The 18,067-nt window shown below is 36.9% G+C and overlaps 6 protein-coding genes and 1 non-coding gene across 7 annotated transcripts; 3 read left to right on the top strand and 4 right to left on the bottom strand.

Moving 5' to 3' along the window:
* Positions 1-140: 140 nt before the first annotated feature.
* NCAS0G04010 (uncharacterized protein) lies at positions 141-1,991 on the top strand (the record flags this gene model as incomplete). The annotated part of the gene is made up of 1 exon (XM_003677592.1): positions 141-1,991. One exon carries the CDS (start codon positions 141-143, stop codon positions 1,989-1,991), a length of 1,851 nt encoding a protein of 616 aa, XP_003677640.1.
* Positions 1,992-2,139: 148 nt separating this feature from the next.
* RIP1 (ubiquinol--cytochrome-c reductase catalytic subunit RIP1) lies at positions 2,140-2,793 on the bottom strand (the record flags this gene model as incomplete). Its single annotated transcript, XM_003677593.1, has 1 exon — positions 2,140-2,793. One exon carries the CDS (start codon positions 2,791-2,793, stop codon positions 2,140-2,142), a length of 654 nt encoding a protein of 217 aa, XP_003677641.1.
* A 1,792-nt stretch (positions 2,794-4,585) lies between these two features.
* NUP85 (Nup85p) lies at positions 4,586-6,853 on the top strand (the record flags this gene model as incomplete). Its single annotated transcript, XM_003677594.1, has 1 exon — positions 4,586-6,853. One exon carries the CDS (start codon positions 4,586-4,588, stop codon positions 6,851-6,853), a length of 2,268 nt encoding a protein of 755 aa, XP_003677642.1.
* Positions 6,854-6,962: 109 nt separating this feature from the next.
* Positions 6,963-7,034, bottom strand: NCAS0Gtrna5M. Its single transcript has one exon. It is a non-coding gene; the product is annotated as a tRNA-Met (tRNA).
* Positions 7,035-7,961: 927 nt separating this feature from the next.
* BUD16 (putative pyridoxal kinase BUD16) lies at positions 7,962-8,897 on the top strand (the record flags this gene model as incomplete). Its single annotated transcript, XM_003677595.1, has 1 exon — positions 7,962-8,897. One exon carries the CDS (start codon positions 7,962-7,964, stop codon positions 8,895-8,897), a length of 936 nt encoding a protein of 311 aa, XP_003677643.1.
* Positions 8,898-8,944: 47 nt separating this feature from the next.
* On the bottom strand, positions 8,945-10,099 carry NCAS0G04050 (uncharacterized protein; the record flags this gene model as incomplete). Its single annotated transcript, XM_003677596.1, has 1 exon — positions 8,945-10,099. The coding sequence occupies one exon, from the start codon at positions 10,097-10,099 to the stop codon at positions 8,945-8,947; it is 1,155 nt and encodes a 384-aa protein (XP_003677644.1).
* Positions 10,100-14,815: 4,716 nt separating this feature from the next.
* Positions 14,816-17,773, bottom strand: MCM3 (MCM DNA helicase complex subunit MCM3; the record flags this gene model as incomplete). Its single annotated transcript, XM_003677597.1, has 1 exon — positions 14,816-17,773. The coding sequence occupies one exon, from the start codon at positions 17,771-17,773 to the stop codon at positions 14,816-14,818; it is 2,958 nt and encodes a 985-aa protein (XP_003677645.1).
* Positions 17,774-18,067: the final 294 nt, after the last annotated feature.

The raw sequence follows: 18,067 nt of genomic DNA on the forward strand, positions 1-18,067 counted from the left end.
GATTTGTTGGTTTGTATAAGTGACGATTGAGTCGCTTCGGTGTCACATATTCCAAGGAATAAATAATGTGTCAAGTTATTTGTGTGCCGCAAATTTGCTTTAGATTCACCTCACTCAAACTAACAAGGTAGTTCAACAAGATGAAATGCTCTTCCAGTACCACGTCAACATCCTCGACCACGACCACAGATTCAAAACCGGACAGCAATGCTGGTAAAAACATTATACTTTGCTTTGATGGAACAAGAGAAAACTTCGGTCCTCAACCTTTCACAAACATTATGAAACTCTACCGTTTGCTTGATTGTAGTGACGACACGAAACAAGTATGCTACTACCAACCAGGAGTCGGTATTGGTGGAGATTTTGATCGTTGTATGGATGGATTTGTTCAGAAAGTAGCATGGTCCAATTTCAAAAATATTTGGGATTCAATGGTAGCTTTCAGTTTAGATACACATATTGTCTCTGCATATTTGTTTCTTATGGAGCACTACCAATACGGAGATAGAGTTTATATGTTTGGGTTCTCTAGAGGTGCGTTTATTGCCAGAGTATTGGCAGGAATGATTGGTCGTGTTGGTTTATTAAATAAGAGCCTAGATCATTTGGTTAAGCTAGCATGGAGAATATATAGATGTTGGGAGTTTGCAGATCAACCAAGCCAGTCTAATTATACAACGACTTTAGTGGATGAATTCAAGAATATATTTTGTCGTGATTATGAGGTGAGAATATATTTCCAAGGTTTGTTCGATTCGGTAAATTCAGTGGGTATATTGAGAGATCGATTGTTTCCTTTTACTCAAAGAAGTAATATTGTGGATCATGTTAGACATTGCATTTCCATTGACGAAAGAAGAGGTAAATTCAAACAACAATGTTTTGCACCCAATCCTTATTTGCCCAAGATGTTTTCCTTGCAATATAAGACTTATGTTTTAGATCATGATGATAATTATAAATCTGGTCCATTTAGCACAACGAACAGGAGTAACGAATTACTGCAGGAAACTCTCAATAGGAAGGGAAATAATGAACCTTACCATACTAGTAACGAAACTACTCAATTAAGTTATAAAACAATTGAAGGAATATTTAAAATTTGTTCTGTTGGTCAAGGAGGGAATATTAGCGCTAGTATCAAAGATGCATCCATGACACCAGATTTGATTGAAAAATGGTTCATTGGCGATCATTCTGACGTTGGTGGTGGCTGGGCATTAGATAAGGATGAAGTTAATAATAGACAGGAAAGATTATCTACAATCCCTTTAAAATGGATTATAGGTGAATCTATTAAACATGGAGTTAAATTCAAGAGGGGATCAATTCATGAATTTTCAAAGAGACATTATATGAATTCCTTGGATTCCATTATGGGGAAGATACATGACCATTTAATATTTAGTAAAGTCGCTGCAGTTAGCGAACATGACACTGATGAAACGGGCCAGTATCTTCCTCGAGAAATTAAATACTCTAAAGGTGGATTACCAAATAGAATGATGACACTACTTTGGTGGTTACTAGAATTTTTACCCATTGGATTACGTATCGAAAATAAAAAGGGTAAATGGAGAAACGTTTATGTGCCCAATTTAGGTAGACATCGATGTATCCCTGAATATGGAGATTTACATTGGTCAGTTTATTGGAGAATTAAATTTGATGATAGGTATAGACCTAAGAATTTACCTGGTTACTCACGTGAATTGATTAAAGAATTTCAAAATATTGAATTAGGTGAGGATTCCACATCTGGTAAGGGCCAGAAGACAATAATGTCACATTTTAAATCATATCCAGGAGATTTGAAAGGTTCGTTCGTATCAATTTCTTCATTATCCAGATCCAATATATTATCTAATGGAATAATTGATAGTTATTATTACCAATTAAGAGCACAATTTCTTAAATGGGAAGCCACCAAATGGGAAGAAATTCCCGATGATCTTACCGATTGGTTAAAGAATGATAAGAATTTGTAAAAGGTGAATTATCTTATTTTTATGTTCAAATGAATAAATAATAGAATCGTAATTTATGAAGGATAATAAATATATTTTATATACATTGTGGTGTATTTGAGTGGAACAGCAGGCAATGAATGAATGAATGAATGAATAAACGAGTTAACTAACCAACAATCAATTTATCACCATCCAATTCGTATTGAGGGATTTCCAAGTTTAATGGAGCAGGTCCTCTTCTGATTCTTCCTGAGATATCATAATGTGACCCGTGACAAGGACAGAACCAACCTCCAAAGTCCCCAGCTTCACCAATAGGGACACAACCCAAATGGGTACAGACCCCCAGCATGATCAACCACTCGGGTTGCTTCACTCTATCTGAATCCAATTGTGGATCTTTCAACTCGTTCATCTGGACCTCATTGGCCTCATCGATTTCACCTTGTGTTCTATGTCTGATAAAGACTGGTTTCCCCTGCCATTTGACAACGACGTTCTTCCCCAAGGGGATTGAGGATAAGTTGACCTCCACTTTAGCCATAGCAAGGACATCTGATGATGCAGACATGGAAGAGATGAATGTTTCTACGGTGGACTTGGCACCGGCGGAGGATAGGAGCCCCATGGACCCGATCATGAAGTATGCATACGATCTGGATTTGTCTGAATTGCCGTGTTCTTTCAACACGTCGTCAAAATCTGGTGTTTGGTAAGTAGATTTGGCTATGGAGCTGGTGGTGGAGAGCAGACGGGTGAAACCTGGCATGGTAGACCTCCTTGCACAACTGGAGGCGGTGGATCTTAGTATAGGTAGCATGGCACTGTATGTCTGTGTATAAGTAAGTGTGTGAGAGTGAGTGTTAGATGCCTCTTTGAAGAATTTGATGGACTAAGAGCAAAGTACAGTTATAACTGAAGTAGTTTCTTGTTTAGTAGACGACCCTTATTACCGTATCATTGGCCCGCGCGTATCGGAGTGACAAATTTCCTTAGTGTGCTGACGTAAGCGAGACACTGCAAATGTCACAATCGATTCTAAATGTTACTACTCTATCTAATTGTTGTTCAGGTATTTGATTGCAGTTATATGCTTAAATATTTATTTTTGTATTACTGCCACAATCAGTCCCTCTCTCAGCTATTGTATTTTTGGAAGTTAGATGCATTATTTCTGTAATGTCCTCATCCTCAGTAATGATTGAAATTGATATGCATTCTTTTCCAGACACCCATGTTTATTAAAAATGCCGTCTAAATCATCGATATATATACCAGAATCAATTTCAGAATCTCACCGTCCATTTATCTAAAGTTCCTTTACTCGACTCCTTCTTTCCAGGTTTCTCACTCTTTTCCTTTATAGCAGGGATATTGGCAAGATTCAAATGGAGAAGTTTCACTAAAGAGCGTGTGTATTGTCGGATTGCCGGTGTGGTTTGAATAAGTGAAGTGTATCGAAAACAGTGACACCATGTAGCATGTGTGAAAATAGTGCGCGATTGCCATTGCCATTTTAATTGTCGAACAGGCTGCCAGGTGTCACAAAAAACGACACGTTCATCATAGTCTTTACCATCTGTTCGCTTTCAACTTAGACCAGAAATGGATCTGGTATAAAGAAGACACATGAATCATCTGGGTAATTGGGATTCTTAGTTATCGATCCTGTAACGTTTACTCTCGAGTACACTGAAACAGTAGAGAGAACACAATCTCAACTGACAGATCAAAGGCTCGAATTCTTTCCTGTTCTAACGTAATCTTAGCTATTCCCCCTTTGGATTTATTTTTCACGGTTGCGTCCAGATACAAATTTTATTATAAGAAGCTGTTATACGTTTCTTTGGAGGTCATGCAAAATATCCATCGTCTTCACTATTTATGAGTCATTGAGGAAAGCCTTAGCCAGGGTGGCCGGTATCTTTCCAATGTCCTTACTCTGTTTTGAACGTTTGTTCATCTAAGTAAGGCTTTACTTCTGATATCGTCAGTTAGTAAGCAAGACAATCCACTTGACATTCGTTTTACTTTAACAGAAATATAATGTAATATATAGTTGTGCAGTTGCCTTTCCTAGCAACAGTGTGTGATTCGATATATTTGAAATATATACCTGAGAGCTAAAAGCAAGCTTTTAACCGCGCTGGCCCTATCTAACAAACTTTGGAACTGTTTCAACAAAGGTATCCTAGGATATATTCTATTAACCTAATATGGCAACGCGAAACGATTTCGAAGCAGGCCCTAAGAAGTATTTTTTAATCCATCCTTGTTCTTTAAGTTTCATCACCTTCCAAATGACAAACCATTACATAAATATTCAACCCTTGAGAGATCATCTATTATGGACATCATCTGTAACTTTGAAGCTTTCTTTCTCTTTACGTTCACGCTAATGTCACACCTTACATTGAACGTGTAATTCACGTGACTAAATTCGTGAATGCGGTAACAACATAAAATTCATTTTCCAAAAGGAATATGTGAAATAATTGTTTCTTGAATGGCATATTCAATGGTTGACCATATAGAAGGACTGAACAAGACTAAGTCGAGCGATCTCTGACCTTCGAGAAAAACGAGGCCCTTTATAACCATATCAAAGGATAATGGCAGCAAACAGAGAAACTAAAGACCTCCTGATGGATGTAAATCAACTTGATTTCTTTGATCCTCAGCAAGATCAAGCCAAAACACCATCCGAACCTACAGAAGATGTTTCCATAACAAGCGAGGATATGATGCTCGATGAATTGGACCCTGTATCTCAAGCCCCAGTGATGAGATTAACCAAGAAGTCGGATCAACCATTACTCAATGGAAAAAGCGGTACATTGAACTTCCAATTGGGACCTCTGAGTTCTCATAATTTAGCATTTGTAGATGGACCAAACCAACATACCATATACCCTGTCTCTCTTCCAAATATAGATAACTCCCCTGAGTTTACCGAATATGCATCTAGGCTGTTTGAAGTTTATTATCAATTGGGTGATCATCGTCAATTTAGCGTCCCCACAATAGGTGTCATTAATAAGAGATCTATTGGCGATCATAATCAAGTGGTTAATCTGTCCATGGAAAATATCGTTAACGAATTACGTATATTTATTGAAAATGGTAGAGAAAAGGATCAAATCACTGATAGAATACTGGATTTGGAAGAATCTTTAACCATCTTAAATTGTCTTCAATTAATTCATTTTACACTAGATAATTCCTTTATTTCTGAGGAGGACGGTGAGGGAAGACTAAAATTTATAGAGGAATTGTTGAATTGGGTTAATAGATCTGATGGAGAACCAAATGATTCATATATTGATCAAGTATTTAATATATCTTCAAAACATGTTGTCGAGACACCTTTGTTTTGGAAGCTTTTAAATCAATTGCTTTTGAGAGGTTTATTTGAACAAGCTATTGCATGTATCGAAAGATCAGAAATCTTAACATACTTAGATACAATTGCAGAATGTTCTGTATCTGCATCTATCATAAGAGATATAATATCCTTATTGGGAATTTACCCAAGAGATTCATCAACTACATTTAGAGAATGGAAATCTCTAGCATTGGAGTTGGTTAATAATTTTGCAAACTCTGATACAAACGTGTCAGGTGAATTACGTGATTACATTGAGGATGTTCTATTAGTAATAAGTGGTAATCAAAATAAAATATTACATTATTCAAAAACGTGGTATGAATCATATTGTGGCCTAATGCTATATTATATCCCATCTTTAGAACTATCCCAAGAATATTTAACCATGTCCTTGAAGATTAATCCATTAGATATTACGAATAATTGGGAAAAGGCATGTGCCGATATAATTAATGGTAATATTTCCTCCATCCTACCCACACTAGAATCATTAGATACATGTACTGCTGCATTTACTGCCGCTATATGTGAAGCCAAGGGACTTCTCGAGAATCCAAATGATATACTAAATAATAACGACTCTGATTTTAGCTACGGTAATGAAAGTTTATTCTCTCCAAATAATGGTATGGCTACTTACTTAATTAATAATTTTGCCTTGGAGTTATGTTCTCATGATGATAGAGATTTATGGCCTATTTCGATTGGTCTGATAGCCATATCACCAATGATTAATGGTAATAGTAATAGTATCAAAAAGGCAACTATTAGTGAGTTATTATTACACTATCCGTTCAAGACAAATGATGATATAGAATGGATGTTAAGTATTTGTGCAGAATGGAAATTACCAGAGGTAGCAAAGACCCTATATACCATTCTAGGTAACCAGATGTTATATCAAGGTAATACCATCGAGGCTATAACGAATTTCAGCAAAGGTGGTAAATTTGAATTGGTGAAACAATATTCATGGATGATGTTTGAAGCTTCAATTCTACAGGACGGACCATTAGATGATCAAATATTGAACAGTATTGTCAGTGATGATCATTCAAATATTCCTGAGGACGTTCTAGATAGTTTAGTCACAAATGCGATGAGACAAACATTGGCACCATATGCAGTGTTGTATCAATTTTTCCAAGCTAGGGATAATAAGGACTGGGTGGAAGCCAATAGACTTTTAATTGCCTTATTATCCTTCCCATATCTCCCCAAGTATTATTTGGTTTTGTTGGTTACTAAATTTCTATATCCAATTTTCTTAATTGAAGGTGCCCCAAAGATTGAAGAGCAAGATGTGTTACTTATTATAGAAGCACTGGAAAATAAGTGGGATGTTGAAGATGAAAGGTCACAAGATTTATACTCCGCTGTATTAGAACAATTGCCTGTGGATGTTAGTAGGACCTTACCCGAGGGAATGGATAAATTCATTAATGTGGTAAGGAAAAGACTGAGCTTCAAACTTTATGAAGAATTTGTATAATTGCAATAGTAATAAAACGTCAATTCGATAATAGTACTTTATAGCGAGCTTTGTTGTGATAACTTTAGTCAGTTGATATTGAAAATCCTAGAATACAAGAGTAAAAAATTAGCGCCGCTCGGTTTCGATCCGAGGACATCAGGGTTATGAGCCCTGCGCGCTTCCACTGCGCCACGGCGCTTGCTAATCTATAATTTAATAAATGTTTGTTTTAGACAAGTCTTTGCATACTATTCCCGTGATTATTACACATTGAAAGTACTTTCACCTGTTGAATATACATTCTTGTTCCATTTCTTGTTCCAATAAATTTATGATTTCTGGATGGTTATTACTAGGATTAGACATGTTTCTTAATTTAATTTCTTTTATGATAAAGCAGCAAGAATATAAAGTATTAAATAATAAAAGAAGCATGGCTAATATTAATCATCCAGAAATCATCAATTTAATGGAACAAGATATATTAAATGAATACTGCTATTAAATATTTTACTATATGATATTTTGGCTAGGTTTTCGGCAAAAGAGTTTCATGGTAACATTCAGCAGTTACTTTTCAAACGGTTAATTCATTACTATTCGATTAGTTTTTTAAAATATTATTTGCAGAAAACCTTTAACTGAGGAGAATCTTGTGGATTTATTAAAGTTAAGGTCTAGCTTGCTTTTAGTATGAAGAAGAAACATTTGAAACAGAATGTGTCTAAATGCAGAGAAAGAAATTTCAAGTTCTAAAACATTGTAACTGACACTAATCACAAAGTGGTTAAAAAAGTTACTCTATTCTTGGTATATAGTGTTTAATATAAAAAGCAATGTCATGTTATCAAAATTTTGTCTCCACATTGTAAGTAAGATCGGAAAACCTTTTAAAGTTAGCAGCTCATCGAGAAATTTATTCATCAAGCGGGTGTGGGTGTCTTGAAAAATTATTTTGAAGAAAAGAGTCATTGACAGATGGCAAGTAATAAGCGACCTCAAATAAACCATAAATATCTGTAAGCTAGGAATGATATAAGCTAAAACTTGATCCAGTCGCTATTTATCCCATCGTTTGAATTGTATTCCAGAAAAATAAAATAGAATAAAACAGCAAAATCCATTAATGCCTCGCCTTCTCGCAACTCAATCACATGTCGTTCACGGCTACGTAGGTAACAAAGCAGCAACTTTCCCATTACAATGTTTAGGATGGGATGTAGATTGTTGCAATAGTGTTCAATTTTCCAATCATACTGGTTATGGTATGGACAAAGTATTTGGTAATATTACAGAACAACATCATTTGGATCAACTATTATCAGGCCTCTTTAATAATTTTCCAAAGGAGTATAATGCTATGTTGTCAGGATACCTTCCCAATAAGGACTCTGTGAGGTGTATGGGCACCAACTATAAACGATTCAAAATGGCCAATAAGGACTCCATTTGGCTTATGGATCCTGTTATGGGTGATGAAGGTGTATTATACGTTAGTGAGGACGTGATACCGGAGTACAGAGCACTAGCACTTTCAGAGGACTCGAAAGTGGATATCATAACTCCTAATCAGTTTGAGCTGGAAATATTATACGATAAAAAGATTAACTCAATGGATGAACTTAAATTAGCTCTCCTACATCTACACAAAACGATACCGATTATTGTAGTCACATCTTGTAATTCAAAGATATTTGATGATCAGGAGTATATTTATTGTATTGCATCCATGAAAGGAAAGGAACCAATTGTATATCGTGTTCCACTTATAGATTCATATTTCACAGGTGTGGGCGATTTATTCTCAGCTTTATTAGTGGACAAGGTTTTCAGTCTCCTAACGGGAAAATCCAACCAAGAATTTGCTCAACAGGTGAACGCAGTGCTGAACATCATTCAACGGGTCCTTCATTTAACAAAAAGTATGGGGCCTAAAAACATTAAATCAAAAATTGGGTCTGCCTTGGATATGAAAGAGATGGAACTTAGAATTATTGAAGCAAGAGATCTTTTTACGGAGTGCAATGGAGGTGATGAGAACTTCATACACTCTCGATTATAGATAGAAAAAAACTTTTGTAACTTTTAGATTTAAATAGAAAAATATATTTAATTGTTTGTTTTCTTACCTAACCAAACATCGTATGCTTTTTGTAAGAGGGGCAAACCTTCGAGAAGATCTTTCTTACTATTACCGTATCCGATTCTTAAGGTTCCTGGAATTCCAAAGGCTTCTCCAGGAACTGCCAAGATCTTATATTCCTCCGCAATAAATTTACCAAAAGCCATGGAGTCGGATATACCATTTAATTTCAATAAACAAACAGTACCAGCTTCAGGCTTACATACGTATTCAAATCTCCCCTGACTTTCCTGAATGAAAGAGTTTAGTAGTTGTAAGTTGTCTAAACATAATTCGAAATTACGTTTTAAAAGAGGTTCACGATTTTCAAGGACATATTGGGCAATTTTATCGTCGACCATCCCCACTGATATAGTATTATAATCCCTTCTAGAGGCTGCATCCCTTAACATTTGTGTATCCTTTGAGATCAACCAACCTAAACGTAAACCGGCACAGGAGAAAGCCTTCGACATGGATCCAGTAGTAATAGCCTTGTCATACAATTGGCATCCACTCAATGGCACGCTTTTACCCTCAGGCATGGAGTGAAAAATTGGCTTATAGACTTCATCACAATGTAAATAAATATTGTTTTCCTCGCATAGTTGGCAAATATCATTCAATGTCTCGGTGGAAATTGCACTCCCCAATGGATTATTTGGATTATTGATAATGATTAATTTTGTGTTAGATTTAATCATTTTCTTCAAAGTTTCTATATTTGGTATAAACCCATCTTCCTTCTGCAACTTTAACAAGCTCACTTCAGCACCAAACATTTTCGGAACACTATATAATTGAGCATAGGTGGGGTCAACACATATAACATGATCCCCAGGACCAACCAACGTATAATAAATTAAGAAATTAGCAGCAATAGCACCATTAGTTACTAGGACATTATCCTTATTAAACTCAGGACCATACATTGAGGCAATCAAAGACCTCAATTTATCTGAACCCTTGATTGATCCATATGTTAATTGAAGATCTTGATCCAGTTCGAAGGTATTTCCAGATAACTTAGCTAATTCTCCTAAACTGATCGAAAAGCAACAAGTTTCACCCAAGTTATGTTGGATTCCCTCTTCATATTTGTCCATAAATTGTTCAACGCCGAAATCTTCTTGGTATGGCATGCCTGTTATAGTTTTATGATTGTTATTTGATTTCAAGCAAAAAAGAATTAAATTAAACCAGAAACTAAGACTGCAATGATCAATAAAGTTACATTCAATTCAATGGCTCTTCATTACCTTTCTATAGTGTGGTTTTCTTTAATAGTTCCTTTAGTTTCTATCTACGTTTGTCATATTTTCTAGAGCACTCTTCAAATTTTGGCGAACCTTATATTTCTTAAGATGTTCCGTGGATGGAAGGAGTTACCGAAACGGAAATGGATACCGATTATGACGCGATCTATTATCTTTTAATCCCATCAACATCTCTTTAAGAAGTTATAATTGCTTTCTTTCGTATATAATTTAAATCTATATAAAAATATCTGTGAAAAATGAAGGGCTTAAGGGCACTATTTTGGAGCGTAGTTTATCTTTATCTTTCTAGTGGAAATGTCTGCAGGTTTATCATCCATAAAGAAATACTTGAAGAAGTATTCAGCTGCCCAACTGCCAAAGAAATCAAGCAGTAGGGTCCCAGTTAACTTGAACTTAAAAATGTCATCCATTGGAACAAAATTCATGGCCTCGTTTAATTCTGGCATAAACTCTGTGGCACTGACGAGGGCTAATGATGAGACACCCAACAAACCAAAGTACATACCTCTATTGTTTCTAATATTCTCTCTGAAAGGTTCGCCTTGATAATTAACAGCAAAAGTCGACACTTGTTGGACTAATTGGATAATAAAAATACCTGTGTTTAACAAAGATGGTGCGAATTCCTTCTCCAAATCGACTTGAGGCTCTCTTGGTTCCAAGATGTAAATTTCTCTTGTAATGTAAACTAGGGTAAAGATATGAACAGCAAATTGAGATAAAATAGAACCCATAATGTAAACATTGAAGATTCCCTTTTGAGGTCTTTGTTTAGACAATTTTTGGATTGGCTTACCACGAGAAATACTCAAAAAACAAACGGATAATAGAAGACCAGAAACAGTGGCTTGAGCATCACCAAATTTGACACCTGCCATATAGATAATCGACAAAGAGTAGGCACTAATCAAACAGTTCAATGCCAAAATTTTATACATTTGGATGGTGTTAACAAGTGCACAACGACCTTGACGAATAATATTGGTTACAGCAGAGACTTTAGATAACTTGGAAGTAAATGGGGCCGCACAAGAAGCATCACCTAACTTTAAAGTTGGAGCTTCTAATCCATCGTCATCTTCTCCTGCTTTATTAAGTAGCATAGAAGCAAAATCACCTCCCTTGGAAGAAGTTGAGTCAGTAGCGGCCTCAGTTTCAAGGATTGGGAAGGCTACTTTATTGGCCTTAGCAACTTCAGCTCTCAATTCTGGTGTAACGACAGTACCTCTCTTTTCGATTGCAGTCAAATAATGTGGATTGTTAGAAGCGGGTGGGAACATATGAGCAACCATTTCAGGGACATCTGGCGCAGGCTTACCCCAATTCTTCATAAATTGACATTGTTTCAAATACATACTTTTCATGTTCTCATCCCTACGTTTTTGGGCCATCGCAGTCATACTTTCTTCAGTACCATTTAACAATGCGACACCGACGTGGGCTTGTTTTAAGGCACCAACATCATTAGTACCATCACCACACATTAAGGTTTGGTATCCCATTTCCTTTAAGTTATTCAAGATAAATTCTTTTTGGGAGGGTGAAACACGTGCATAAACCCAGGTGTGACGAATCAAATCTTTCAATTGAGAATGATCTTCTAATAAATTTAAAGCATAACCAGTAACCGCAATATCATATTTATCGAACAATTCCCTATGATCAAACTTATCACTTGCTGGGTCAAATGGAATCTTAATTGTTTCCTCAACGTTAAAGAAAAGTAATTTCCCATCACCAACAGTTTCAGATTTATCCAGAATTAACGTCTCTCCAGTAACAATTGCAACCTCCTTTGCTACATGAACAGCAGTTAAGGGATTATCACCAGTAATCATTATAGAACGATGAGCTGATTCATTTAACATTTTAATAGTTTCAACAGCATCAGGTTTCAAAGGACAATGGAAAACCAAAAACCCGTTGAAAGTCAAACCAGTTTCAATCTCATCACGATCAAGATCGTCAAGCTGTTTGCTTGATAGATTTGGTAGTGACTTAGAGGCAAGGGCTAAAACTCTGGAACCAGAACGAGTAAATGATTTGTAGATTTCGTCATAATTTTTAGGGACAACAGCTAGTCTTTCACGTATTGTCTCTGGCGCACCTTTGACAGCGGTAAACAATTTATCCTTATGGCTAGCAACAGAAGATGATCTTTTCAAGGCAGAAGAGAATTGGAAACGACGTAGAATTTGTAGCTTACCGGTCTTAGGACGTGATGTAAAATCGTTCCCTTCAACTTTCCAACCTAAGGCTTTCAATGTTGCCTTTTCCATTGGATCACCAACAATTTCACCATCATCCAATTTAACCAAAGCATGAGCAGCACCAACAACTAGAATCGTTTCTTGTGAAGCATCCTCACTGGAGAATAAATGACGGACATCTTCACTCTTATCAGATAGACCAGCTAACCCTTCAAAAACTAAATCTTCGCCAGTTAACGTTCCTGTCTTATCAAAACAACAAACATCGATTCTACCTGCTAATGGGATTCTGAATGGTTCAGTACAATAGACATAAAATTTGGATAGTGCTGCTAACGAGCTATTAACAGCCATGGTCAATTCCATTGGCAATTCTGGGGGGACAACAGAAGTAATGATTAAGATACAGTCAAGGATTAATTTTGATTGGATTCTACCCATCTTTGTACCTTCAACCCAAACGTACCAAGAGGCAACAACAGCAAAATTCAACAAAAATAAGATAAACATAAGAGCCTCTTTGTTGTCGACACCAACACGTTCTGCAGAGTAAATCATAACACGGACTAAGGACCCTTGAGATGTTTCAAACCCGGTCTTTGTAACAACAGCTAGGGCACCATGATCTGGTGCTTGTGGTAAATGAGAGTTTGAATCTGGTGGAGTTACTTGTAAAGTCTTGGTACCACCATGTAAAACAGAAATTTTATCGATACCTTCCAATTGCAAGTCATCCTCACCTGGACGTAACTTTATTGATTCTTTCAACAGCGGAGTAGATTCACCTGATAACATTGCTTCATTTACAATACATGACCCATCAATTAGTATCATATCACATGGGATGGCACTTTCTTCAGTTGTTCTTGTCACTGATACAACATCCATTGGCAACAATTCGTTTGTTTGTAACGTAACCCAATGTCCATTTCTCAAAACATTAATTGCGAAAGGTTTAATACCCATAGTTCTGAATTCTTTCAAAGATTGTAGTCTTTGGAAAACAGCGGCACCTTCCATGGAAACGATCATCATCAAATTAAACAGGGAGTAATACCAAAATTCATCTAACAACCACAATGCAACACAGAAAAGTTGGAAGACAAACAATGGCGCTACTGCATGTTCTTTGAATAATTCCATGAATGTGGGGACTGGGATATCAAATGCATTCTCACCATATAATCTTCTCAATTGGGTCAAATCACCGGAGTTACCTACACAATCTTTAAAATCCTTCACCTTTGGAGATTCATCGACGATAAATTTTGGAGATGAGAAAGATTGCTCTTTTTCATGCCATAAAAATCTCTTTTTTTGGAATTGGAAATATGTTTGTAGTACACCTTCTTCAGCAACCCTTTCGATTTTCACAATATCATCGGAACCGTTGTTTGGGGTAGTGTAAATTAGAATATGGGTAGCTTCGGAAAGACTTGAAGCATCTGAGTAGTTGAATTTCGCGTTTAGTTTAATGTTCCAATATGGCATCAACATTACTAGAGTATTCAAAGAGATAATAGTACCTAAGCAGATAAAGGTCCATTCAGGAGCCTTGATATAACGATCATATTGTTTGAAATATATCTGGGCAAAGGTAGCGTACAATGGGAAGAAAGGCAAAACATAAGGCTTTCCTGTCAACGGTTTGGGTATTAACAGTTTTGAGTCCCTCACAATGGGACTTGTTACAAATGATTTGGATGTCATCCGTAATACCTATGTTATTGTTGGATTGGCTCTATTTAGTGGATATAACAAGTGTAATGACAATTAGTACCATACAAAAAAGAAGTGTGTCAAATTGTTTCCTCTTATCGATTTTTCGCCAATCCGAGCATCTACGAAAAACCACCAAATTTTCACTTGTTGCTGACGTAATGGCTTAGACAAAATGGTAAAACTTTCTGTAGAAGAAGATGCTGCTCAGTTTTTTTCATAAGAACTTTATTAAATTAATACTAAACTCTCTAAAATACCTTATTGGAAAGGATTTTCCATTAAAAAGGAAATTTTATATTATTTATTTTTCTGGCTTAATTAAGAAGATTTTGGAATATTCAAAAACTTTTAATTTATATACAATAAAATATAAGAATAAACAAAAATTGAGAAATTGCAACACGCACTTTATGTTAATGTAATAAAGTGCTCCTTGTTAGAGAAAAATTCCAATATATTTTGAATTTTAATAAAAGCATAGTTTTTTTTAAATACAATTATAGAATATTCTTTTTCTTTTTAATAATACATAAATTTAGAATCCTGACGTACTGCATTCTTTTGACTGAACATGTGTCGTATGATTCCAACGAATTGAACAAAGGGTGAAGAACTAAAGCATTAAAAAGGTAAGATAACCCTGGGATTACACTTGCCAGACCTTACCCTCGGTGACCATTAAGTTATTTCTATTAGCCATGACTTTTAGACCTGCCAAATATTCGGCCATAGAAAACTTCTCTTCATCTTGTAAATCTTCGTTAACCTTATCCAATAACGCATCTACTGGATATGAATCATCTTCGAATAGATCAGTTTGCATTAAACCAGCAATAATACCTGAAAGTAATGATAATCTTCCTGTTGAAATGATATTAGAGTCAACATTTTCATATGTAATTGATTCCTGTTCTTCACTTTCTTCTTCGTTGGTGGCAATATTAGGTATTCTTGGACTACCCATCTCAGTTAGAGGACCACCGCCAGTTTGACTTGAAGCTAATTGCTCTTGACGCCTTGTCGATACTCTTAGACCCATTTCCATTCTCTTCTGTAAGGCCTCCTCTTCACTTTGTGATAGTGGTACCATTGGATGGTCTGAATCTGAATAACCTTCCTCTATGTAGTCCTCATCATCTTGGTTTTCACTGTCCACTTCTTCATCATCTTGAAGGGTTAGTTTACGACGAGGTGTTCTTTTTGATGGTGAAACACGCGATTTTGCCTTCACTGGAGAGCCAGTAGACGTCCCAGGAACACTTTGTCTTGTTGTTCTTTGTTTCTTTTTGGGTGATTTGTGAGGTGATCTCTTTGGTGTTTCCATTTCATCTGAATCATTATAGATATCATCACCTATATCTTCACCTAATAAAGCGTATCTCAAGAGACCTGCAGCTACATTAGCATCACGTTTGTTCACAGTTTTTGATAATCTAACTTTGGCATGTGCAGTGGCCAATCTGATTAATGTTTCTAAAGTTCTTGCTGTAATTGGTGATTTCTTTGTATTTTCATCATTTCTTAAATCAGCATAATTTTTCACAATAACGTCGATAGCTTGTTGAGTTAATTGAGGTATGACTCTTTCCTTTGCATATTGAACGTATTTTCTTAAGAATGGGATGGTAACCAATTTAGGAATTTCAGTACCATTATGATTACCTTTATTCTTGGCTAGTTTTGCACCTGCTTGTAGTAATGGATTAAATTTCTCAAACACTTGATCTTCTTCATCTTCTTCACCTCCATCTTTATTTTCTTCATTAATGTTATCATCTACTCCCACAGCCAAGGATAAGTTTAATCTTTCTCTAATGGGTTCACCTTCCAAGTAACCTGGTGGTAAATATCTATGTGTTCTTAGGACATGTTCACTAATGGATCTATCTCTGATTTCGTTAATGTCATCAGTCACCACGAATAATAAATCAAAACGAGATAAAAGGGAATCAGGTAGGGCAATATTTTGATGAGGATCTCTATTAACATCATATTGACCAAACACAGGATTTGCTGCTGCAATGACAGAACAACGTGCGTTTAAAGTAGTATGAATCCCAGCTTTGGCGATGGTTACAGTTTGTTGTTCCATAACTTCATGGATGGCGACTCTATCTACATCAGTCATCTTATCAAATTCATCAATACAAACCACACCACGATCTGCGAGAACCATGGCACCTGCTTCCAATCTTCTTTCACCTGTTTCTCTATCGTTAGTGACAGCGGCGGTTAAACCGACACCCGATGAACCTCTACCCGTCGTAGCGATGGCCAGTGAGGCGGTATTTAGGACAAATCTTAATAATTGAGATTTGGCAGTGGATGGATCACCCACCATTAAGATGTTAATATCACCTCTCAAATGCGAACCATTTTCCAAATTCTTCTCCACCCCACCCATTAACATTAATAAAATAGCTCTCTTTATATGTTCATGACCATAAATGGATGGAGCCAAAGATTGTGCCAATACATCGAAAATGTCCTTCTTCTTGGATAATTTATTAATATTTCTAATATCAAAATCTGTTAAAGTTTGTCTTGCGGAGACACCAGTGGATCTTGCATGCAAGGGGTACACCGTGTTCCCAATGATCAAAGTTCTAAATCCACTCATGGAGGCACCTGAATCTGCACCTCCACCATTCCCACCATTATTCAACCCACCAGCACCGAGGGATTTGAAGACACCAATGACATTAACTCTATCCCCTGGTTTCGTCTTATCCACCAAATCATCATCGAGGATGACATCAATGGATCTTGGTAATTGACCTGCGGGGGCCATTTCGGGCATTTCCTGGATGGTAATTCTTTGATGATCAACAAAAGTGGAATACCCATATTCAGTAATTAATTTATTCCCGTCTGTATCTTCTGTAGGATAGATTGCCGGGGTGGGGATCTTTGTTGTCAATGTTGTTGTTGCGTCTGTGTAATCTCTGTAGTGAAATCTTCCTGTCTTTTCCGCGTAATGCACTGAACGAATCAATTTTGGTCTCACAAGCGAGGTTCTTGTTACGATCCCCTCGATGGAGATTAATTTATTTAAGAATTGAGAATTTAATGTTCTGGGGGACAATGCATGTGCCCCGAAGGACCCCTTGAATGAAAGACTCCAAGGAGTTCTCGAAGAAGTCGAGGAGGAAGCCTGTGTAGCGGCGAATGAACCATTTTCTTCAATGGCGTTAGCAGCATCCGTGAGTGCTCTCTCTGCGGGAGGAATGAAATAAGCAGGTTCCGTTAAGATCCCCACCCAGAAAGTCCTATCGAATTCTCTCAAATCGTCCAATGAGATGGTTATTCTTTGAGGTAGGACATCGGGTTTTGTCTTTGTCGTTTGCTTTTTCACAGCGTCTATATCGTCCTCGAGGTCGAGGTCGTCGTCATCGTCAGCAACATTGTTATTAGAGGTACTGTTGTACAATTGAATAGACCTTATGGACTCCTTGTAGTCTGCAAAGGTGTCTAGAAACTCCTGGAAACGACGGACTCTGTCGATGAACACGGCATCTGGTGCGAAGGCATTGGTAGTGTCGAACTCGTAATTTGTAGCAGCAGCGGTAGTATTTGCACCGGCAGACATGGTTGATTGGTCCATTGTTGCTTCTTCGAGTGCTTGAATAGCTGTGCTACCAGGATGTCAAGAAGTACCTTGCTCTAACCTGGCAGATCTGGTATTATTTCACTTTTTTTTCATTTCTTGGTCCGCATTACCCAAATAGGAAGTGAAATTGAATCTGTTGTCGTGTCCAGTGAGCGAGAAAGTGCCCATGTGCACGACGCGCTGGCGTGCGACGCGTCGGCCGAAAGCGGCCCACAGAGCCCGTGGGCCGCGATCTGTCTCCACGTGGCCCAAAAGGAAAATCCCTCTTTCGCTCTCCCGAGAAACAGA

Source organism: Naumovozyma castellii, chromosome 7 (genome assembly GCF_000237345.1).
Source record: "Naumovozyma castellii chromosome 7, complete genome".
Taxonomy (NCBI): domain Eukaryota; kingdom Fungi; phylum Ascomycota; class Saccharomycetes; order Saccharomycetales; family Saccharomycetaceae; genus Naumovozyma; species Naumovozyma castellii.